Raw genomic sequence first — 25,052 nt, 5'->3', positions numbered from 1 at the left:
AACTACGCGGCTCTGTGATCAGGCCACGTGCACAGGGACAATGGCACCATGGAGGGGATCCTGCAGGACATGCGACTCGTGGCACAGCTTAATTCTACTGCAGTTTGTGCGGACTGTTCCTCGGGGGGGCGGGGGGAACCTCTGCCGAGGCAGGCAGCAGGTGAAGAGCCACCAGGTTGGCAGGGCCTGCTGCAGAGGGCTCTGAGGGAATTGGGGATACAGCTAATTTGGCTGAGGCATGCAGTAAGAAGCAGGAGGCTTCCGGATGGCCCAGGGACTCCCCCGCCCCCCCCCTTTCCATTTCTCTGATGGTCCAATCTCTAGCAGAGGACCAGGAATGGGGGGAGAGTCTGATGGCAGTGTACAGACCGAGGATTCTGCGGAGATGGAAGATTTCTCAGCGGATTTTGTTCTGCTCCTTCACAAGGCCTATTTGGTAAGGAAGGGGGCAGGGAGGAAGCAGCCCCTGGACCAGAAGCCGTGTCGTTCCTCTAAGAGTCTAAGAGAGCAAAGATGGCCTCAGTGGGGGGGGGGGGAGGGGGGCTGGAGGATTGGGGTCTGGGAGCTTGCTCAGACACCTGGGTCTTGGGCATGCTGCAGTTCAGGATGAGGATGACTCCGATGACCTGCAGGAGGATCCGGCAGATGATCCGGGGGATAATTAATGGTCCTGTGGATGGTAGTCTGCATGGGGATCTGGATGTGGACAAGGACGCCCAGGATCCAGATGAAATACCAGGGTAGAAGGAGATGTCTTAAGGGTTTTCTGATTTGTTCATTAAGGAGGATTTGCAGCCTCTTATTCCACAGGTCCTGGAGGAGTTAGGAATTAATGTTGCCCAAGAGGAGTCAGATAATGAAGGGATGCACCCGGCTCTGGATGGACTGCATGGTCCTCCTAGGGCTTTTCCAGTGCTCAAACAGGTGAAGAAGTTAGTAAATTGGGAGTGGGATTCTCCTGAGACAGGCCTCCAGGTCAGTAGGGCGAGGCAAAGTTATATTCATTGACAGAAGAGACCATGGACCTGGATGCTTCAGACTCAGCAGTGACCAAGAAGAAGACTATTCCAGTGGTGGGGTCTGCCACGCTGAGGGATATAGAACACCATAAACTAGAGATTCAATTAAAATGGATGTTGAGGTCTCTGCTTTGAGTCTATGAGCAGTTATCTGTGGTAGCCTGATGCAGCGTTCCTATTTATGCTGCGTACAGAAGGCTCAGGAGAAGGATTCCTCCCAGACAGCCAATTCCACGCAGGCGGCTGGGTTGGAGGCTGGGGTAGCCTACATGGCAGATGAGCTGTATGATCTGGTTTGCATGTCAGCCAGAAGTATGGTCTCAGCAGTTATGGCTCACCAGCTCTTGTGGTTGTAAAACTGGTCAACGGATATGTGGTCCGAGACCCAGCTCTGTAATCTTCCCTTTAAAGAGAAGCTGCTGTTTGATGAAGATCTCGACCAGCTGATGAAACAGCTGGGGGAGTCTCAAGGAAATAGGTTGCCGGAGGACACGAAGAGTAGCAAGAAAAAATTTCCTCCCCATTTTCAGGTTATGAGGAGGTTTCAATCCGGCAAGAGTTTTTCAGCCTCCGGACAAAAGCAAACCTCAGGAAGGCAGCAGTCCTTTCGGGGTGCCCACAGACCCTTCAGGGATTCTTCTGGTCAGAGGACTGGAGGAGGAAAGTCCTCGCAATGAGGCCAGGGAGGTCCACTCTTCCGTAGAGTCTGTAGGGGGAAGATTATACCGCTTTTACGGGAGGTGGACCAGGATCACATCGGACTAATGGGTTCTATTGGTAGTAAAGGACAGTTACACTTTAAAATTTTCGCGCCCAGTCAGGGAAGCCTTTCAGGAGTCTCATTGCTCATCTTGAAGCAAGCGAGAGGTGGTTCGGGACACGCTACATTGGTTGTAAAGGCTGGACATTATTGTTCCAATCCTGCCAGCAGAGCAGGGACTGGGGAGATAGTAGATTTATTTCATGGTTCCCAAGAAGGAAGGCACCTTTCTGCCTCCTCTGGATCTTCAGAAGGTCAATCTGTCATTACAGGTTCTGTGCTTCCGTATGGAAACATTGCAGACGGTGATTGCAGGGTGGGGTTTTCTGGCATCTTTGGACCTGACAGAAGCTTACCTGCATATCCCCATACAAGTGGAACATCAGAAGTTTCTTAGGCTCATGATATTAGGGCAGCACTTCTAGTTCCAAGCTCTCCCTTTCAGGCTAGCGACAGCACCGCAGACATTCACAAAGATGATGATAGTGGTAGCGACGGCCCTCAGAGGCAAGGGAATTCTAATCCATCCTTACCCGGATGACCTGCTCATTCTTGCAAAGTCTGAGGAGGAATGCTGTTAGTCTATTTGACGGGTCATGGAAAGATTGCAGTTGCTAGGTTGGGTGATAAATTTGGTGAAGAGTCATCTAGTGCCTACCCAGTCTTTGGGAATACCTGGGTCCACGATTCGACACCCAGATTGGCAGGTGTTCCTGACTTTAGACTGGGTTGTGAAGTTGCAGGTGCCAGTGACTCGTCTATTATACCTTTTGGTGCCCAGGGTCTGGGATTATTTGCAGGTGCTGGGCTTCATGCATCCATGCCAGATTTGGTGTCGTGGGTTTTGCTCACATGCGTCCACTGCAGAGGGCGCTTTTATCCCCTTGGGATCTGTTTTCAGGAGCATCATCTTCCCTTACCTCTGCAGGAGGAATCCTGATCCAGTCTCTCATGGTAGCTGTCGCGCCATAATTTGGAAAAGGGGAGTGGATCTGGAGGTTGAGGGTGGGGGGCAGCCTGTCAGGGATGGATGGTGCAAGGCCTGTGGGCACCAGCGGAAGCATCCTGGTCTATCAATCACCTGGAAATGAGAGTGATATGCAGAGCATAGTTGTTGTTCTTTACTCAGGTTCATGGGATAATGGTAAGGACCTTGAACAATTCGATGACAATGGCGTATATCAATCATCAGGGAGGGACGAAGAGTTGCACGGTAGTCCTGGAGGCTCAGGAGCTGTTTGTCTGGACAGAGCTGCATCTGGAAGAAATAGCAGCATCACATGTCGCAGGAGTCGACAATGTGCAAGCAGATTTGCTCTGCAGGCAGCAGTTAGACCCGGTGGAATGGAAGTTATCCTCTGAGGCCTTCAACTTCATTTGCGCCATGTGGAACAACCCGCAGCTGGACCTGATGGTGTCGCATGGCTATGCCAAGATGGCTCGGTTTTTCAGTTACAGGCGAGAGGTCTGGTCCAAGGGGATGGATGCTCTGGTTCTTCCTTGGCCGAAAGGGATTTTTTTCTACGTGTTTCCTCCCTGGACTCTCGTAGGTCGCATCTTGCGTCGCATAGCAGGTCACCCAGGGAAGGTGATTCTGGTGGCTCCGGAGTGGCCACGCCTTCCATGGTTTGCAGATCTGGTACATTTTGGAATAGATTGCCCTCTCAGGTTGGCTCATCCACAAGGGTTGCTTCAGAAAGGACCCATCTTCTCGGATAGGGTGATTCACTTTTGTCTCGCAATTTGGCATTTGAGAGGCGACGCATGTAGCTGAAAGGATATTCTGAGCTGATTATTGTCACTTTTGCTGCAGGCTAGGAGGCCTGCTACTTCCCTAGCATATTCCAGGGTGTGGAAGGTCTTTGAGTCCTGATGTTTGGAGGAAGGTCTGGATCAGTTGTGGGTGGACCTTCCTCCAGTCTTGGCCTTTTTGCAACAGGATTTGTCAAAGTGACTGGCCTATAACTCGCTTCGGGTTCAGGTGGCAGCCTTGGGATGCCTTAGAGGCAGGCTGCGGAGGATGCCTTTGGCCTCTCATCTGGATGTTGTTTGTTTTCTGAAGGGGATCAAGCATTTTCAGCCTCCACTTCGGAAGTTGTGTGAATGGAGCCTTAACTTGGTTCTACGAGTGCTGTATTGTCGTCCTTTTGAGCGTTTACGGGGGGGGGGGGACATTGGCGAAAGATCTCATCTAAGACTATTTTTCTGGTGGCAATTTGTTCGGCCAGACGGATTTTGGAGCTTCAGGCTCTGTCATGTAGAGATCTTTTCTTAAGGATTGTGGATGATAGTGTGACGCTACGTACGTTTCCCTCCTTTTTACCGAAGGTAGTTTTCTCTCTTTCCATGTGACCCAGATGGTGGAGCTTCCCACTTTTCTGAATTGGTTGCAGGAGATGCTGCCGGCGAGAGAACTTCATTTATTGGATTCTGTTGCGGTATCTTAAGATCACAAACAGTTTTTTTCGTTTGGATCATCTCTTTGTTCTGTTCAGTGGCGTGAAGAAAGGATGTCAGGCGTCTAAAGCCATGATTTCTTGCTGGTTAAAGGAGACCATTTTTTCTGCCTATCTTTGTAAAGGACATGTGGCCCAGTAGGGTTACGAGCGCATTCTGCTAGGGCACATGCAGCCTCCTGGGTGGAGTGTTAGTTGGTCACCTCAGGAAAGATCGGTAGAGATGCAGCATGGTCTACGCTTCACACTTTCACCAGACATTACCAACTGGATGTTTGGGCGCAGGAGGATACGATTTGAGTGGATCTTTTGGGGTCCCGCCCAGTGTAGGGGAGCTTGGACTTGTCTGGCCTGATCAAGGGTATAAACAGGAAAGGAATGGAAAGTTTTTTGTTTCTTACCTGCTCATTTTCATTCCTGGAATACCACAGATCAGTCCAAAGGCCCATCCCCTTAGTTCCAAAAGACTGTTGTAGCTGTGATTAGAATCTAATTCAGAACTTTCCGCATGTATATATGTTGAACCAATGGAACTAGTTGGTTTTCAGTTCCTTGTTCAGGTGTGAAGGCTCCAGTTCAGAGGGCTCCACCCTAGAAGGGAAAGTTTGATTGAGATTGAGTGGGAGTTGGAGTTTTTTTTCCTCTGTGTTGGGTCAGAACTGAGGGACTGCAGATGGCACAATCTGTTATGGAGCAGTGCCTGAAAAGTTTTTATTCTGTGCCTCCATCTGCTGGGATGCAAAACCCACTTGTCTGGACTGATCTGTGGTATTCCAGGAACAAAAATTAGCAGGTAAGAACCAATTTACCTTTAGCTGTGCCAAGTCTTCTTCCACCTGCTCTGAATTCAAAGAAAGGTGCCACCCAATGTTACCAAAGCAGCGTTCCCACTTTTAGCATTCCACTTGTTGGCTGTGTATGTTATCAGTTTGTGATGTGTGTCCAAGTTAGTAGATATAATGCACTGGATTTAAGCAGGTCTTCAAGCTGAAATATGTTTTATAACAGATGGAGCATTTTGAAGCCTTTTTATGCTTCTGCTGGGCAAGCTGACCTTCAAACCACGCCACGTGTTGAAAAGGATCCTCGCTTCAGCATACAATTCGGTTTGAATGACCGTTTCCTGAATCTGTTCACTGCCTGCCATGAAAGCAAGGAGCATCTTACATAATCTCTGCATATGTCTTTGGAATTTGGTTTTAAGTCTTTCTTCAATTTATTCGTAGCTTCCTTGTAGTTCTGATATTTACTTATTATTGGAATTGCAAAATGGTTGTCTGAGAACCAGTTCTTTATCTGTCACTTTGTAAAATGTTCTTAATGTATTAAGTTAGTCCAATAACAAAGTATCATGTACAACGTTTTTGAGCCTTAAGTCCACATAAACAATTTGGAAAATGCATAACCAGAAAGCTGCCAATGGCTAATGCTTCCACTGATCTCTGATTTGCAGAAGGAACCTAAGATATGTTGCTCAACCTTATCTCCCATCAACAGAAGTTCAAATAGGAATCGCCATTGTCTCAGGAAGCAATGCCAGAGTTTGGAGCTTCAGGAGAACAGACCACAGCCTCCAGAGAAAGAACAGGAGTTAACTTGCCATGGGAACAGCATGGAGCCCTCTGTTGCCTGCACACAGAAACCTAACTTGGACTTATTTTCCAAGGCTTCTAATTGTAAATCATCTTCTACAAGCAGCAACAGTTTGAGGACTTCGCTACGGGCTAATATGACTGATCAATTGAAGACTGGACAGAAATTGCCAAATCTGAGGAAGTTGCACATCGGGCCACATTGTCGTAAACGATCTGCTGATTCAGCTGATCCAAGTAAGTATGACAGCTGTTGGGTTCTATTTGCGGTATCTGTGTTTGAGGCTGGGCCTCTCAGACTTCCTTTGACCAACTTGCCTTACAGCCCAAGTCAGAGCAGCAGAAATCACTGTGAAGCTTGGTGGACTTTTGGCCACCTTTGGTGAGAACTGGCAGCCAGATCATTTTTGTTGGCGCCATTGGTTTTCTGCAGACAATAGGCAATAATCCAACCATCAAAGATGGATAATCAATAAAAGGAGGAGGAACTTAAAGGTTCAAACAATGTCCTTAAAAGTTCAAAGGCAAAGTTTTATTATATACAGTCAAGCACAAAGTTCATTTGCCAGCATCAAACCAAATAAATTGCGTTGAGAGATTCATGGCCACTGGTTTTTCATGGCCAGTGATGATAGTCATTGTTAATGGGGTGTACAGGTTGCTTATTCTATTTTTCTTGAGATGATAGAGTAATTGCATTTGTAATATCACTCTTAAATTGACTTGAAATCATGTCTATTTTAAAGAACGAGGTCATTGAATTGCTTTGACTTAAACTAATATAGAACGTATTCATGCTTTTTTATACATGTTTTCTTGAGGGTCAGATTAGAATAACAATGTGAAAGATATATATTTGTGGTGAGGTTCTCAGCTTGCAGAACTATCAGTTTATAAAACTTTTCCCTAGAAGGATAATAGAACATTTGGTGATGTCATAGCCTTTAACATTGATAGCATTATTGCAGGATTTTTAAAGAATACCCTGCAAGAGAAATTCTGTAGATATTGGGAAGTGATAATATATCACATTGGTAGAATTAGTATGGCAGCCAACATGATGGCCAAGTAGTGTGTTCAGGTTCTTTCCATATGGAATCCATGATTGAACTCTGGCCCAGGCCAGCCCAAATGCAAGAACAGAGCTGAAAATTGGATGTAGAAATCCCAATATGATAGCAAAATAAAAAAGGCTCTTTCTGATTTGTCGTTTGAGTCTTTCCAGCTTTTTTCTATGAGCTCAGCCATTACTTGAACAGGTGAAAAAGTCTGATGTGCCTGGCAGTAAAAGCTGGCATGCAGTGAGATTCTGATCATTTTGTACTGGTAATGCAAGTGGGGCATTTTATTGACATGACCAGATAGCTTGTTTGCTGTCTCAAGCTCAGAATTTCTATCAGCCTGCAGCTCTGGAAAAGTGTAGTGAGTGCCAGTGATAAAATGGGAAAATTTGTACTGCAATTAAAAGCATTTTGTTCTTGCTTAGTTGTTCTTTCCAGTGATGAAGAGGAAGGAGAATCTCATAGATGTCAGAATGCTGAGATTGTGCATTTGCAGACTCTGCAGGGTGACATATGTGACACAGAGGAAACCGCAGTGACCACTAAGTCATCCCCGTCAGAACAGTCACCAGCGAGCATCCAAGAAGAAAATGAGCAGAGCGAGGTAAGTTAGCTTCTCATTAGCTCAGCAGAAGGCTGCCAAGATAAGATGTGCCAAGCTGAATCTGACCAAAGAGCCCAGCATTCTGTCTCAGACAATGGCCAGTCTGGGTCATTAGGAAGTACCTGGCAGATAAAGAGTAGATCCAGTTCCTTGTGGCTCATTCCCAGTGATGAGTGGTGGGTTTCCCAGAGTCCACCTGGCTAATAATTGTTGATGGACTTATCCTCCAGGAATTTTATCCAAGCCCCTTTTAAACTCAGCTATGCTAGATGCCTTGACCGTATCCTTCAGCAACAAATTCACAGCTTGATTGTGTGTTGAATGAAAAAATACATTTTCCAATTGGTTTTAAATCTGCTACTTGCTAGTTTCATGTAGTGCCCCCTAGTCCTAGTACTATTTGAAAGTGTAAATAGCCGATCCCTATTTACCTGTTCCACCCAACCCAAGATTTTATAACCTCTGTTATATTTATGTATCCCCCTCTCTCGTTCCAAGCTGAAGAGCTATAACTTTCTAGCCTTTGTTCCATCCTCTTTATAATGTTTGAATGATTCAGGTATGGGCCTCTCACCAATGTCCTCCTTAGTAAAGAATTCATGGAGCTTTTCTGCTATGGTCTTATCCTCCCTGAGTGCCCTTTTCACCCCCTCCCCTCCACCTTGTAACTGTCCCGCTGATGTCTTTGCAGGTTTCTTGTTTTAACAAATTTGGACAAAGGTTTTGGCTTTTGTCTCTTTGGCAAGTCTCTCCTCAAATTTTTCTTGCATAGCACTACATTAATGATGATCATCATCATTTCCCTGTACGTACCAGGATCAGTCCAGACCGCTGGGTTATGCCTCCCTTCCAGCAGATGGAGTCAGAGAAAAAAAGCTGAAGGCACCCCCCCCCCCCCCTGATAACCCAGTGTGCCACCTGCGATCCCTCAGTATTTCTCTGACTCCAGCAGATGAAGGCTGGCATAACCTGCGGTCCTGATCCTTTTTCAAATTTTTGATCTTTCGTTAGTGTGAGGGATTATTCTTTGTATCCCTAGTTACCTTTGGCTAGATCAACTGTTACTTTAAAAAAAAAAAAAAAAAAAAGAGAAAGTTGTTTTCGAGTTTAATAAGGTCACTCAGCAAGCAGTCGGCTGCAGACCTCCCGAGGGGGTGGGGGGGTGGGGGGGTCTTTCCCCACTTGGTAGCAGGCAAGGCTGGGCCGGGTGCCCTACATCCTAATTTCCCGGAGACGTTTGGTGCCTCACCCCCGGTGAGTAGGGAGGATTTACCGGTGGGCCGGTCCCTCCCCCCTAACGATACAGAGAAGCTTCATTCCTCTGTTAAGAGCCCAGGGACCTGTCGTTCCCCTGGTTTGCTGGCTTTAAAAGTTTTTTTAAAAAAAAGCATTTAAAAGTTTTTAGACATAGCCGGTTGTAATCTCCTGGGTCTCCGGGGGGGTGTAACTGCTAACCCGGGACGGCCATGCCGTGGGGAGTGCGCTGCTCCGCCTGTGGAGAGCAGGCAGCGTGGCTCTCCCGCGAGGGACTTTGCTCGCGTTACATCCCTGGGGCGGGGGAGGCCCTTCTCGGTTACCGGGTGCAGGCAAGCGGCCATCCCTTACGCGATTGCCAGGGTTAGAGAAAAGTCTCCCTGCTTGCAATCAGAGGCCGTCCCCGTCCCCGCGAAGCGTAGGAACGGCGGCCATTTTGTCCAATTCAGGGCCTGATACTACGCATGGCTCCGGGGGGAGGGGAATCCTCTCCGCAGCTTTCTCCTCATAATTTAAGCCCTGAAAGGGTGTTGCCTCCAGGGGGGGACCCTTAAAGCGGCAGCACCCCTTTTCTTCTCAATTTGTATTATTTTGTTGCATAAAGCTTACATGGAGGTGGAGGCAGATTGGAATTTGCAGGAGCCTCCACCTGCAAAGCTTCCTAGGCCTGCAGAGGGTACAGCGGCCCCTAGGGTCCAGCCACCTCATAAAGTTCCTGACACTGTGGTGCCACCATCCCCTGTCCAGCCAGATCACGATCCTCAGGATCCTTCCACGGGCGATGGAGTTGACAATGCAGCCCCAGTTGAAGGGGATGACCCGCGAGTGCTCTGGTTATTTCACAGGGAGGAGCTGGACCCCTTGATCCCCCATGTGCTCGCGGAACTCGATATTCAGGTGCCGCAGCCCATGGCGGAGCCTTCCTCTGGGGATCGGGTCTTCGGGCCCCCCTAAAACCTTTCCTTTTCACCCGATGCTTTTGTTGCTTATGACTCGGGAATGGGATGCGCCTGAAGCCAGCCTGTGAGTAAGTAGAGCCATGGTTCCCTGTACGTACCCGGATCAGTCCAGACCATGGGTTGAGCCTCCTGTCCAGCAGATGGAGACAGACTAAAACTGAAAGGGTATCCTATATGAGGACAGAGCCTACCCTGTAGCCCTTCAGTATTTGTCTGTCTCCAGCAGATGGGACAGCTCACCCTGTGGTTCCCTGTCTTTCTTCTTCTCCGTCCCTCTTGGGGACTTTTTTCCTTTTTCTCTAACACTGATTGGATCAAGCAAGTATTTATTCTTTATTAATCTATACAAAAAAAATAAAAATAATAATTTGTTTTGATTGGACTCTGTGGATTCTCTTACAGGAGACACAGTACCTGACTCCTCGCTCTTGAGGGGGCCTAGGGGGGCTTTGCCCCTTGTTTTACATAGCCTAGGCTCCCTATTCTCGGTGTTCCTCGGCTGCGGGGGTCGAAATTGGTGGTGCCATTCACTCCCCCTGTACAGCCCCTCTCTCTCTAATCTTTCTCTCCCTTCATCGGGATGATTTTTTCCTAGAGCTGCCTACAGGGACGTGTTTTCCCCTGCACTGTTTAAAAAAAAAAAAAAGAAAGAAAGTTTCCCTTCATCTGATTACCTGTGAAATAGTGCTATTAGCACTTGTCAGCCTTTGAGAGAGTTGTGAGTGCGCAGAGTTCAATCTTCTGCCTCTACTCCTTTCAGCCCCGGCAGCCCAGCTGATCTTAATTGTTGCTCCTCCTCCATATCGGGGCCATGCCGCACTCCCCTTTGTGTCTGGCCTGCAGAGATTCCTCAGTCTGTCTCTCCAGAGATGGCCTCTGCTCTCGCTGTTTGCCGGGGAGAGAAGGTTCCTCCGCGGTCGCTATGCCTTCAGGAGCCCGAGCAAGGCCTCTCAAACGCATGGCCGCGCCGTTCCCGGGCCGTCAAACCGCGGGAACGGTGGCCATTTTGGGTTTTTCAGCTGCTTCTTTTTCAGGGCAGCAGGACTCGCAGGACCCTGATTTTTTAGAGTGCCCCCCCCCCCCCCCCCGATTTGAGTCCTGCGCAGTCTCCTGAGGCAGGTCTTGACCCCACCCCCCCACCTCTGTCCCCCCCCGGAGGTTCCAGACCCCATTTTTCATCAGAATTTGTGCTCTTAGGGGTAGATTTTTAAAAAATGCGCGTTCGCGTACTTTTGTTGGCGCACCAGTCGCAAACAAAAGTACGTTGGATTTTAGTAGATACGCGCGTAGCCGTGCGTATCTTCTAAAATCCAGGATCGGCGCGCGCAAGGCTGCCGATTTTGGGCAGCCGGCGCGCGCCGAGCCGCGCAGCCTGCCTCCGTTCCCTCCGAGGCCGCTCCGAAATCGGAGCGGCCTCGGAGGGAACTCTCTTTCGCCCTCCCCTCACCTTCCCCTCCCTTCCTCTACCTAACCCACCCCCCCGGCCCTATCTAAACCCCCCCTACCTTTGTCCATGGATTTACGCCTTCCGGAGGGAGAAGTAAATCCACGCGCGCCAGCAGGCTGCTGGCGCGCCGAGACGCAACCCAGGGGCGGTTCCGGAGGGCATGGCCACGCCCCCGGGCCCGCCCCAAAACGTCGTGTCGATCGGCCCCGCCCCCGACACGCCCCGACAAAAAACCCCGGGACTTACGCGAGTCCCGGGGCTCTGCGCGCACCGGCAGGCCTATGGAAAATAGGCGCGCCGCCGCGCAAGGCCCTGCTCACATAAATCCGGGCAGATTTAAGCGAGCAGGGCTTTGAAAATCCGCCCGTTAATGCATAAATCCTATTTGGCAAGTTTGCAAGAGGAGTCGGACCCCCTCCCTGGCTGCCCCCTAGCTAAGCTTCCTCGAGTTACCGTTCCTCCTGTTCCAGCGGCTCCGGATGCGCAGGGGTCGTTTCGGGTTTGGGTGGTCCCGGGGCCCCCCCCCTCTCCGGATCCCCGCCCCCCTGTCTGTCCCGGACCCGGGTCAGGACCCGGATTTTGTTGACACTCCTCCCCCTCTTGAGGGGGATGACCCCCGGGTTCTCCGTCTCTTCAGAAGGGAGGAATTGGAGCCCCTTATCCCCTTCATCACCGAGGAATTGGGGATTGAGTGTCGCCCAGTGGACGAATTCTCGGCTGCGATGCCAGCTTCTGCAGACCTGGTCCTGGCGGGACTCAGGGCTCTGCTGTGCGCCTTTCTCTTCCACCCTATGCACAAGCTAATGCTCCTCCGGGAATGGCAGGTCCCTGAGTCGGGTCTTCGCGTCGGGAGGGCCATGGACAAGCTTTATCCTCTCCCAGAGGAGTGCTTAGACTTATTGAAAGTGCCTAAGGTGGATTCTTCTGTGACTGTGGTCACTAAGCACACCACCATCCCGGTGGTGGGGGCTACGGCCTTGAGGGATGTCCAGGATCGCAAGCTGGAATTCCATCTCAAGCACATTTTTGAAATCTTGGCCTTGGGTGTATGGGCGACGATCTGCAGCAGTCTCATGCAGCGGGCAAGCCTTAGGTGGATTCAAAGTTTTCTCAGCACCCAGGACCTCCCTTCTGCAGAGGCAGAGCAGGCTGAAAGGTTGGAAGGCGCTATAGCCTATGGGGCGGATGCCCTCTACGACCTGTTCAGGGTCCAGGCGAAGGCGATGGCTTCGGCAGTCTCAGCCAGACGGCTTCTCTAGCTCCGAAACTGGGCGGCTGATTCGTCTTCCAAGGCGCAGTTGGGAACACTCCCCTTTAAAGGTAAGTTGCTTTTTGGCGAGGACCTGGAACAGCTTATTAAATCCTTGGGTGAAAACAAGGTTCATAAGCTGCCTGAGGACCGCCCGAAACAGTGGAGAACTTTTTTCCCTATCCATACCCGTTTCTGGGGTCAGCGAAGATATAACCCAAGAGCGAGGGGCGCCTTCTCTAGGGGAAATTCCTCCAGGGCTCAGTCCTGGTCTCAGTCCTTTCGAGGCCGCCGGGCCTTCCGAGATGCTACTCCACATCGCCCCGCGGCCAAGCCCACTTCCCAATGAGATTCCGCCGGCCCATCCCTCCATTCCCAATTTAGGTGGTCGTCTATTTCTGTTCTGGGAGGAATGAGTCAAAATTACTTCGGACCAGTAGGTCCTCGAGACAATCGAAAAAGGCTACGCCTTAGAATTTGCTCGTGACATTCCAGACCTGTACATAGTCTCCCCGTGCGGCCAACAGAAGCGGGCCGCTGTGACTCAGACTCTCACCAGACTCCAGGGCCTGGGGGCGATAGTCCCGGTTCCGGAGGCGGAACAAGGCACCGGTCAGTATTCTATCTACTTCGTGGTTCCAAAAAAGGATGACTCCTTCCGTCCCATCCTGGATCTCAAGAGGGTCAACTGAGCACTCAAGGTGCCCCATTTTTGGATGGAAACACTGCGGGCAGTGATAGCGGCGGTCCATTCCGGAGAATTTCTTGCCTCTCTCGACCTGACGGAGGCCTACCTGCACATACCGATTCGTGCCGAACATCAGAGGTATCTCCATTTCCGCATTTTGGGCCAACACTTCCAGTTCCGGGCTCTGCCCTTCGGCCTCGCCACGGCACCACGCACGTTTACCAAGGTGGTGGTGGCGGCCGCCCTCAGGAGGGACGGAGTTCTGGTCCACCCGTACTTGGACGACTGATTAGTACGGGCCAAGTTGGAGACTCTGTGCCGTCAGGCAGTGGACTGCGTCCTTGCTCTTCTCTCGTCCCTGGGTTGGATAGTCAGTTTTTCCAAGAGCAATCTCCGACCGACCCAGATCTTAGAATTCCTAGGGGCTCACTTCAATACCCATGTTGGCAAGGTTTTTCTGCTGGACTTGAGAGTGTTCAAGCTAATGGATCAGGTTCGAAACTTCCTTTCCATGTCTCTTCCCTCGGCGTGGGATTATTTACAGGTCCTGGGGACCATGGCTTCCACGATCGACTTGGTCCCCTGGGCATTTGCGCATATGCGTCCCTTACAGAGAGCTTTGCTGTCCCGTTGGAAGCCGGTATCGGAACAGTTTCAGACGCCGCTCCCGCTCTCCAACTCTACCATCAACGACATACAATGGTGGCTATCGCTCAAGCACCTTCTACGTGGAATGTCCTTTCAGACCCCGCAGTGGATGGTAGTCACGACGGACGCCAGCCTCTCCGGCTGAGGAGCGGTCTGCCAGTCTCAGGCCATGCAGGGATACTGGTCCCCAGCCCAATCTCACTGGTACATCAACCGCCTAGAGGCTCAGGCGGTTCATCTGGCTCTCAAGGCGTTTCTCCCTTCTTCGCCGACGGGCAGTCCGGGTACTCTCAGACAACTCTACCACCATGGCATATATCAATTGCCAAGGGGGCACCAGGAGTCACCTGATGGCCCTCGAAGCAAGTCAGCTCTTCGTGTGGGCGGAGCACCACCTGGAGTGCCTAGCAGCTTCTCACATTGTGGGCAAGGAGAATGTTCAAGCCAACTTCTTGAGTCGTCAACGTCTAGATCCAGACAAGTGGGAGTTGTCTGATGGCGCCATGGAACTGATCGTCAGCAGGTGGGGTCCTCCGCACCTGGACTTGATGGCAACCTTGCACAACGCCAAAGCTCCCAGGTTCTTCAGCCGCTGGAGGGAGCATTGCTCGGAAGGGATAGATGCTCTAGTCCTTCTCTGGCCGAGCGACATCCTTCTGTACATATTTCCCCCGTGGCCCCTGATAGGGAAAGTGCTCAGTCGGATAGAGCTCCACCGAGGTCCAGTCATTCTCGTAGCTCCCGAGTGGCCTTGCAGACCGTGGTTCGCGGATCTAGTCAACCTCTCGATGGACGGCCCTCTTCGTCTCGGTCATCTTCAATACCTTCTCTGGCAAGGTCCCGTATTTTTCGACCAGGCGGATCGCTTTTGTCTAGCAGCCTGGCTTTTGAACGGTGGAGACTACATAGAAACATAGAAACATAGAAACATAGAAATGACGGCAGAAGAAGACCAAATGGCCCATCTAGTCTGCCCAGCAAGCTTCACACATATTTTCTCTCATACTTATCTGTTTCTCTTAGCTCTTGGTTCTATTTCCCTTCCATCCCCACCTTTAATGTAGAGAGCAGTGATGGAGCTGCATCCAAGTGAAATATCTAGCTTGATTAGTTTGGGGTAGTAGCTGCCACAATAAGCAAGCTGCACCCATGCTTATTTGTTTTACCCAGACTATGTTATTAGCCCTTATTGGTTGTTTTTCTTCTCCCCTGCCGTTGAAGCAGGGAGCTATGCTGGATATGCGTGACGTATAAGTCTTCTCCCATGCCGTTGAAGCAGAGAGCCATGCTGGATGTGCATCGAAAGTGAAGTATCAGGCCCATTTGGTTTGGGGTAGTAACCGCCGTAACAAGCCAGCTACTCCCCGCTTTGTGAGTGCAAACCCTCTTTTCTTCTCCCCTGCCGTTGAATCAGAGAACTATGCTGTATATGCATTGAAAGTGAAGTATCGGCTTATTTGATTTGGGGTAGTAACCGCCGTAACAAGCCAGCTACTCCCCTCTTTGTGAGTGTGAATCCTTTTTTCCACATTTCCTCTTGCTGTTGAAGCTTAGAGCGATGTTGGAGTCAAGCCTGTGTATGTTTATTTAATAAGGGTATTGACTCCAGGCAGTAGCCATCATTCTGGCGAGTCACCCACTCTTCATTGGCAGCCTCTTGACTTTATGGATCCACAGTGTTTATCCCACGCCCCTTTGAAGTCCTTCACAGTTCTGGTCTTCACCACATCCTCCGGAAGGGCATTCCAGGCATCCACCACCCTCTCCGTGAAGAAATACTTCCTGACATTGGTTCTGAATCTTCCTCCCTGGAGCTTCAAATCGTGATATACGGAGGATGTCATTTCCACTATTTTGCGGACTCTCAAGACTTATACTTCCCTTGCATATGTCTGGGTTTGGAAGGTCTTCGAACTTGTCTGCGCGGAATCGGGTGTCTCGACACACTTGGCCTCAGTCTCGCTAGTTCTTTCTTTTCTCCAGCGCAGTCTCTCTAAGGGCCTATCCTTCGGCTCGCTCCAAGTACAGGTCTCTGCCCTCTGTTCTCTCTTGGGCAGTCTTGAAGGCTACGCGGTTGCGTCTCATCCGGATGTTGTCCGTTTTCTCAAGCGGGTTAAACATTTGAAGCCGCCACTGCGTCCCAGTTGACCCTCATGGAGTCTGAACTTGGTCCTCTGGGCTCTTTGTCTTGCTCCCTTTGAGCCCCTTTGCCATTCTACCCTCAAAGATCTGACGCCTGACGCTTAAGACGGTTTTTCTGGTCTCTATTTGCTCCGCCAAATGGGTGTCAGAGATTCAAGCGTTGTCTTGCCGTGAGCCCTTCTTACATTTCTCGGACACTGGGGTCTCTCTTAAGACGGTCCCGTCTTTCTTGCCGAAGGTTGAGTCTGCCTTTCATGTCAATCAGTCAGTGGAGCTTCCCGCGTTCTCTCCTGCGAATATTACAAGCACAGGTGGGGATGATCTACGCCATCTGGATGTGAAGCGCATTCTCATGCGTTATCTTCAGGTCTTCGGATCATCTATTTGTCTTGTGGAGTGGGCCCAACCGGGGCAAACAGGCCTCTAAAACTACGATTTCTCGTTGGTTGAAAGAGGCGATAGCAACGGCCTATATCTGTCAGGGCCGGCGGTCCCTGAGGGTCTGAAGGCTCATTCCTTGTGTTCTCAGGCAATTTCTTGGGCAGAGAGTTAGTCGGTCTCTCCGCAGGAGATATGCAGGGCAGCTACGTGAAAGTCTCTGCATACTTTTGCTCGGCATTACCGCCTTGATGTTCAGGCACCTGTTTTGGTTCCTTTGGTCGGCAGGTTCTTCGAGCGGGGCTGGCTCGGTCCCACTCTGTTTAGGGAAGCTCTGGTACAACCCATGGTCTGGACTGATCCGGGTATGTACAGGGAAAGAAAAATTAGTTCTTACCTGTTAATTTTCGTTCCTGTAGTACTACGGATCAGTCCAGACACCTTTCCCTTTACTGTCTATTATCCACTCGAAGCTTCTTAAACCATTCATCAAATGCTGCCTTACAAATGATTCCTTTTTCCTATGTGCTCATCAATAAGAGGCACCGGAAGCATCTATGCGATGGTTGTGGGCATTCATGCAAAAACGTCCATCTACAGAGTTCAGTCATTGTCTGTACTTGTTCAACGTTTATAGAGTTCTCTTGTGGTTTGCTCCAGTTCTTCTGTTGCTTGCTTGATTCCATTTTATTTATCTTCATGTTTTTCTGCTTTGATAATGGTTATACTGAAGGGCCTCAGGGTAGGCTGTGTCCTCATATAGGATACCCTTTCAGTTTTAGTCTGTCTCCATCTGCTGGACAGGAGGCTCAACCCATTGTCTGGACTGATCCGTGGTACTACAGGAACGAAAATTAACAGGTAAGAACTAATTTTCCTAAAAGCTTTATCCACTTCTGGAGGAGTCTTTGGATCTCCTTAAGATTCCTAAGGTGGACGCGGCCATCTCGGCGATCGCTAAGCGCACAACCATTCCTGTGACGGGAGTGGCAGCACTTAAGGACCTCCAGGATAGGAAGCTGGAGGTTCCTCTCAAAAGGATTTTTGAGGTATCGGCGCTAGGCGTCAGGGCGGCCGTGTGTAGTAGTCTCATGCAGAGAGCTACTCTTAGATGGGTGCTGCAGTTGCTCACAACTCAGAAGCTTCCCCCGGCGGAGGGGGAACACGCGGACCATATGGAGGCAGCAGTAGCTTATACGGCGGATGCTTTGTATGATCTCCTATGTACATCCTCGTGCACAATGGCCTCAGTGGTGTCGGCAAGGAAGCTTCTTTGGCTTCGCAACTGGTCGGCTGACGTCTTGTCGAAGTCTCAGCTGGGTTCCTTCCCATATAAAGGAAAACTGTTGTTTGGTGTTGACCTGGAGCACCTAATTAAGTCCTTAGGGGACAATAAGGTTTTCAAGCTCCCGAAGGATAAGCCCAAGTCTTCTTGCCCTTTCGGCTCGTTTCAGGGTCATTTTCGGGGTCAACGCTGATTTCGTGCGGGTAGGGCCCCGTCCTTTCCTCCGCGACAAGGGTCAGCACGGCCCAGTTTTGGGCTCATTCCTTTCGCGGTAGACGGCCTCCTCGTGACGGAGCCTCCCAAGGATTCACTGCAAATAAGTCTACCCAATGAAGGTGCGCCGGCCCATTCCTCAGTTCCGGAGATCGGAGGTCGCCTCTCTCTGTTTCACGAGGAATGGGTCAAGATTACTTCGGATCAGTGGGTTCTAAACATCATAGAATACGGTTACACTTTGGATTTTGCTCGCCCACTATGGGATCTGTTCTTGGTGTCTCCTTGCGGGTCCCGGGCAAAGCAGCAGGTGGTACACCAGACTTTGGCTCATTTGAAGGCTCTGGGTGCGATTGCCGCGGTCCCGCCGGAGAAGCATCAGACCGGAAGGTATTCTATTTATTTCGTAGTGCCCAAGAAGAAGGGCTCCTTCCGTCCAATATTAGACTTAAAGAAGGTCAACAGAGCGCTTCAGGTACCTCGTTTTTGCATGGAGACATTGAGGTCCATCATTGCGGCCGTCCACAAAGGAGAATTTTTGGCCTCTTTGGATCTGACTGAGGCTTACCTGCACATAGGAATCCAAGAGCGTCATTGGAAGTTTCTGCAGTTCATGGTCTTGGGCGAGCATTACCAGTTTCGGGTGCTTCCATTTGGTTTGGCGACGGCTCCTCGCGTATTCACCAAGGTGATGGTGGTAGTGGCAGCGGCCCTCAGACGAGAGGGGATTTTGCTCCACCCCTATTTGGACAACTGGATCATTCGGATGAAGTCTGAGGCTCTTTGCAAAGTGGTGGTTCGGTCTGTGTTTTGCTTCGTCTCCACTCACTCGGATAGGTAGTCAATTTCGCGAAGAGTCAATTGGTACCTTCCCAGGGGTTGCAATTCCTGGGAGCCCGTTTCAACAAAGTTGTGGGCAAGGTTTTTCTTCCACAGAACAGAATGCTCAAGCTGATGTCGCAGGTGTGCTGTCTTTTGGCTGTGGCGTACATCATCATACAAGGAAGGAACAAAGAGTCGTCCAGTCGCCACAGAGGCGGACAAGTTGATGGTCTGGGCGGAGCGCCATCTGGTCTGCTTAACGGCGGCTCGCATAGCCGGAGTGGACAACGTTCAGGCAGATTTTCTCAGTCGCCAGCGGCTAGACCCCAGAGAGTGGGAGCTGTCCAAGGAGGCAAAGCGGCTCTTGATTCGTTGGTGAGGATTGCCCTGTCTGGATTTGATGGCTACTCAGCTGAATGCAAAGGCAGGCGTTTCTTCAGTCACAGGAGGGAGCACGGGGCGGATGGGGTAGATGCCTTGGTCCTTCCGTGGCCCCACAACGTACTACTCTGTGTTTCCTCCTTGGCTGTTGGTGGGAAAAGTCTTGAGGTGAATAGAGTCCCACTGGGGGCCGATGATTCTCGTAGCTCCAGAATGGCCATGGAGGCCGTGGTTCGCAGATCTGATCAACCTAGTGGTCGACGGTCCCTTGCGTCTCTGTCACCTTCCGAATTTACTTCGGCAGGGTCCAGTATTTTTCGATCAGACTACTCGCTTTTGTCTAGCGGCTTGGCTTATGAGAGGCAGCAGTTGAGAAAGAAGGGGTATCCGGATGCGGTTATCTCTTCTCTGCTGCGCGCACGGAAGACTTCTACTTCTCTCATTTATGTTCAAGTGTAGAAGGTTTTCGATTCCTGGTGCAGCGGGTTGAAGGTGTCCCCGCGCCAGGCCTCTATTGTGCACATTCTCACTTTCTTGCAGGAAGGCTTAAAGAAGGGACTGGCATACAGCTGGCTCCGGGTTCAGGTAGCGGCATTAGGATGTTTAAGAGGTAAAGTTGATGGTACATCTCTTGCAGGACATCCTGATGTGGCGCGTTTTTTTGAAGGGAGCCAAACATTTACATCCGCTGGTGCGGCCAGTGTGTCCTTCCTGGAGTTTGAATTTGGTTCTCTGTGGGCTCTGCGGTGCCCACAGAGCCTATCAAGCTGGCTATGTTGAAAGATTTAACACTCAAAGTGGTGTTCCTAGTGGCCATCTGTTCAGCCAGAAGAATATCTGAGATTCAAGTGTTGTCCTGCAGCGAACCATTCTTGTGGATCTCGGGTTCTGGGGTTTCGCTTAGGATGGTGCCTTCTTTTCTGCCGAAGGTGGTATCAGTGTTTCACGTAAACTAGTCAGTTGAGTTACCAACTTTTCCTGATTTAGATCGAAACTCTCAGGCTCATGACTTGAGGAGACTGGATGTCCGCCGGATACTTCTGCAGTACTTGGAAATAACTAATGCTTTTCCTTTGTCAGACCATCTTTTTGTCTTATGGAACGGTCCTAAGAAGGGATGTAAGGCTTTCAATCCAGGTTCTTATGGCCTGGATTGGCCACTGTTGGAAACAGGATGCTGGGCTTGATGGACCCTTGGTCTGACCCAGTATGGCATGTTCTTATGTTCTTATTGCCCGATGGTTGAAGGACACCATTGCTTCGGCATACATATGTCACGGCTGGCAAGTGCCAGAAGGTCTTAAAGCTCATTTGATCAGATCTCAAGCAGCATCTTGGGCAGGGAGCCAATGTGTTTCGCCACAGGAGATTTGCAGAGCAGCTACTTGGAAATCTTTGCACACATTTGCTAAGCATTACCGTTTGGATGTCCGGGCTCTGGATGTTGTTTCTTTTGGCAGCAGTGTGCTTCGAGCAGGACTCTCCAGGTCCTACCCCATTTAGGTCAGCTTGGGTACATCCCAGTGGTATGGACTGATCCGGGTACGTACCGGGAAAGGAAAATTGGTTCTTACCTGCTAATTTTCGTTCCTGTAGTATCAAGGATCAGTCCAGAAGCCCTTCCAGGGGTATAGTGTTCCGGAGAGTCCGCAACAAGAAGCATTCTAATCCATACTCTGTTCATGTACGTAGTTTTCACAGGTTATTGTTCAGAGGAGTTCTCTTGATCTAGTCATTGGTTGTTTTAAATTTACTTCATTCTGTTTTGATATTGATTATATTGAGGGATCGCAGGTGGCACACTGGGTTATCAGGGGGTGCCTTCAGCTTTTTTCTCTGACTCCATCTGCTGGAAGGGAGGCATAACCCAGCGGTCTGGACTGATCCTTGGTTCTACAGGAACGAAAATTAGCAGGTACGAAACAATGTTTCTTTGTATAGTGCTATCAGATATATTCAGCATTATTGAGAGACACATAAGAGACTGTCCCTGCTCCTTGGAACTTACAAACTAGGCAAGACAGACAGACACCCAAAACCAAATAAGAGGCTTTGAGTTAAAACAGTGGGGCTCTGATTAGAAAGAAGTAAACCAGGTACATAAGACAATTGCATTTTGTACTTGCAATTGAGCAGGTCCTCATAGTTTTGTTTTGTTATCCAAGTTAAATTAATCTTTTAAAATGTTACCAATGAAAAAGAATTGTGCTGTTTAATGGTGGAATTTCTAACTATGCAGAGCTCGATATTCAAAGATAAACATTTAAGTAAATTAGCCAGGTAAGTTTTATCCTGCTAACTTACAAGGGATATTCAGCAGCGTGGTTATGCAACTGAATGTCTTCAGTGAAATTGCTTGTTAGCCGGATAAGTCTTATCTGGCTAATTTCAGATCTGCTGTTGAGCAGATCTGACTTAACCGGCGAACATAACCAGATAAGTTTGAATATTGTGCTTCCCCAGAATGACAATAGCCCAGCTACCACTTATCCGTCCAACTGCTTAGCCAGATAAATAGATATCCAGCTATGTGGCAGCTGCTGAATGGGACCAGATATTCAGCGCTACTTAGCCGGATAAGTCCCTATTTAGCAAGGTAAGTAGCGCTGAATATTGGTTTCCCAGTTTTTTTGTGCTGTAGAATTATTTGTATTGAAGCGAAAATAAGTTTGGCACATGGCACTATTGGCATAGTGAGAGGAAAGAATGTCACAGTAAGACTATAGTGAAAATGGTTTCCAATGGGCATCAAAACTGTTTTTCAGTCTACTGAGTCGTTTTTGTTATTGGTTATACAGATTTTAGATGATCTATTTGAGAATAACTCACATAAAACTACAGCTGCACAGACCGAAGGCAGAATGCTGAGGAATTCACCAATCGAAATAGAGTTTGTTTCTATATACGTTGCTCGAATGACAGGAAGATCACGAGGTCCAGTCAAGGTAAGTATATGCTGACCTCCACTGATGCTCTTGGTCCTTAAAATTCCTCTTTCCCTGTACGTACCAGGATCAGTCCAGACGGTGGGTTTTTATCAAATATATTTCTAGAGCATTTTTTGGCTTAGATGTGTTCTATTCAACTGGGTCAGACCAAAGGTCCATCAAGCCTAGTATCCTATTTCCAACAGTGACCAATCCAAGTCACAAGCATCTAGCAGGATCCCAAAAGGTCAATAGATTCATGCTGCTTATCCCAGGGATAAGCAGTGGATTTCCCCAAGTCCACCTTAATAATGGTTTATGGATTTTCCTGTGCACTCAGGCAGGCCAGTGGGTTATGCACCTCTACCAGCAGGTGGAGACAGAGTAAAAGCTGACATCATGATATATACACCCCTGCCCCAATATCAACTCTCCAGTATTTTCTGTCTCCAGCAGATGGTGAACTGACTTTCTTATGACATTATAGTTCACTTGTTAATTGACTTTGTTCTTATGACATTATAGTTCACTTGTTAATTGTTCCTATGCTTCACTGCTCTCCTTTTGGTTTTTGTTCCCCTACCCTTCCCCTGTTATTTGTAATTTCCGTTGCTTTTGTTCCATGTAAACCGAGATGATGTTTCGACTAACATCGGTATAGAAGACTCTTTAAATAAATAAATAAATAAATAAATATCAGGATTGCTTGTAGTAAAAAGAGGAAGATTACTGCTTGTCACCGCTTGTATTCCTGAGGTGACAACAATGGGTCCCTCCCTTAGTTGAGCATCTTTAGTCCGGCAGCTTTTTTCAGGCGTGGACGTAAAAAAAAAATAAAGCGGTTGATGGATGAGAGAGGCTTGATAGTGAAGGCTTTCGCCCTCTCCCTCTGTTGCCGGAGACATGGTCATACTCTCAGCCAGGACCAGCTGAGCTCAGGTTCCTGTTCATACCCTGGATTAGTCCAGACAAGTGGATTTTGGATCCCTACCAGCAGATGGAGGCAGAGAACAAAACTTTGAGGCACTGCTACATAACGAGAGTGCCACCTGCCACCCCCTCAGTATTTCTCTGCCTCCAGCAGATAGATGGTAGAGGTGAAAACCTGCAGTCTGGAGTTAGGGAAAATAGATTGGAAAGAGGATTCGGCTTCCCGAGGTTCCTTCGAGGGCCATCCCTCGGGTGAAGCAGGGAGTTGGTGACCCCTGCCCTGCAGTTTGACTTCTGATGTATCTATGTGCAACCTCTGTCAAGTTACTACAGAAATCATGACACTGAACTCAATGACTATTGAGCACTGCTTGCCAAGTCTGGTCCCTTTCTTTCATTCTGATTGCTCCTGTATTCCTCCCAGTGGAATATTATTACTGAACCAATAGGAAAGTATCCCTCCAGTATCACCCATTTAGCTTCAGTTTCTGGGATTTTTCTCAGCGTGGGGAGCATCAAGAACCTCTGACTTATGTATTTTCAGTTGGGTTCCTTAGGGGCAAACTATTGCATTTCTCTTCCATAACAATTTACCACTTGCTGCTAAAGCAGCCAAAGAGTTAATGCATTCTTCCAGAGTTCTTGCACAGATTGGCAAAGCAGGAGAGAGGTGGAGCACAGGAGCTTGGTGCACAGAAAATACATTCACTTGCTCTACAAGGAAACATGAACACATTTCTGAGCAATCGCTTTCTTTGATCGAATGAAAAACTAATTTTTCTTTTTCTTTTTTCTTTTAAGTTTGCAACAGAATGCATTGAGATCCCTTTTCAAGGTAAAATACTTGTTTGTGCCCTTCTTTATAACTGAATTCTCTCTTTCAAACTGAACATATTTTAGGGTAATGAATGTGTGTGCAGGAGCTCTTTATCTTAATTAACCCAAATAGCTGTCTCTGAAATGCACCCTGCGTTGTGCCCGGCGCTAACATATACTGCTTGCATCCTGATCATGGACAAAATATGTTGATGATTTAAAAACAACCGTTATTTCCTGCCTACTGTGGGGCTTAGTACAAGCCAGGGATTCAGTGCCCCTTCCTTCCCATTGCTTTCAGCTGTTGCTGAACCTGGCTTGGAGCTCAGAAAGGCACTGGGCAGGGGCAGGGGCAACTAAATACATGCCACCTGGAAGAGAGCCCCAACATTGCATGTCAAATAACTTTATCCAGATTTTCTTCTGAGAATTTGGGCACTCTCAATTAGCACACCACACATGCAGGGTATATTTTGAACTTGACTGACTTTTTATGTGGTGGTGTTTAATCATTTCATTGGTGAGTAGTGTTAACATACTGATCATCAGTTAGCAATGAAATGGAATACAGTCCTATTTAAGGACTTTTTTTTTTTGTGGCAAGTTCATTGTTACTAGTATAGGATCTAAAATTATTTCACTTAAAGAGAAACAGAGTTCAAGCTAGAGCAGCCGTGGTAAACAAAAAGGTCTGGAAATAAAACTAGGCCCCAAAGTGTGGAGGGAGATGGGGAAATCTGGCTGTAGTTCTTTGCTGTTTTCCAAACTTACTTGTCAGCCTTGTTGGTGATGCCTTCCGAAAATCGTTATGGTGCTCAAAGTTTGGAAGTTTTTGGGATGAGGGGTAAACTGCCATGTGTGATATGAAAGTTTTTCATTTTAGTGGTTGGCTACTGGATTTGTCACACCCCTTGTTCTGTGGCCTACCTAGGCCTTCCACTAACTTGCCTCTCGGGGCCTTCCTTGCCTTTGGGCTTTCACGTCAATGTTCAATGTTCTGTGTTATCCTTGTCTAGCCCTGTCTTATCCTTGTCTAGCCCTGTCTTGTCCTGTCCTAGTCCTAGCCTGTGTTCCTGAGTTTCACTCTCACCTGCACTCTGTTCCACAGTTCCAGTTCCACTCTTACCTGCACTCTGTTCCACAGTTCCAGTTCCACTCTTACCAGCACTCTGTTCCAGAGTTTCAGTTCCACTCTTACCTGCACTCTGTTCCAGAGTTCCAGTTCCACTCTTACCAGCACTCTGTTCCAGAGTTCCAGTTCCACTCTTACCTGCACTCTGTTCCAGAGTTCCAGTTCCACTCTTACCTGCACTCTGTTCCAGAGTTCCACTCTTACCTGCACTCTGTTCCTGAGTTCCAGTTCCACTCTTACCTGCACTCTGTTCCAGAGTTCCACTCTTACCTGCACTCTGTTCCTGAGT

General features: G+C 48.9%; 1 protein-coding gene across 6 annotated transcripts in view; it reads left to right on the top strand.

Moving 5' to 3' along the window:
* The window catches only part of SENP7 (SUMO specific peptidase 7), an 81,898-nt gene that overhangs the window by 28,999 nt on the left and 27,847 nt on the right, over positions 1-25,052 (top strand). For all 6 annotated transcript variants that reach the window (XR_003852929.1, XM_029579102.1, XM_029579101.1 and 3 more), the window contains 4 exons: positions 5,689-6,064; positions 7,314-7,492; positions 21,757-21,903; positions 23,617-23,650. Coding sequence is in view for 5 of the 6 variants with exons in the window: in XM_029579102.1 (XP_029434962.1) it covers positions 5,689-6,064; positions 7,314-7,492; positions 21,757-21,903; positions 23,617-23,650 (736 nt within the window). In the remaining variant the exon portion in view is untranslated. The remainder of the gene's footprint in view (positions 1-5,688; positions 6,065-7,313; positions 7,493-21,756; positions 21,904-23,616; positions 23,651-25,052) is intronic.

The sequence above is a fragment of the Rhinatrema bivittatum genome, chromosome 15 (assembly GCF_901001135.1).
Source record: "Rhinatrema bivittatum chromosome 15, aRhiBiv1.1, whole genome shotgun sequence".
NCBI classification, from domain to species: Eukaryota; Metazoa; Chordata; class Amphibia; order Gymnophiona; family Rhinatrematidae; genus Rhinatrema; species Rhinatrema bivittatum.
The sequence above is the reverse complement of the archived record's forward strand: the minus strand, read 5'-3'. Positions and strand labels throughout refer to the sequence as shown.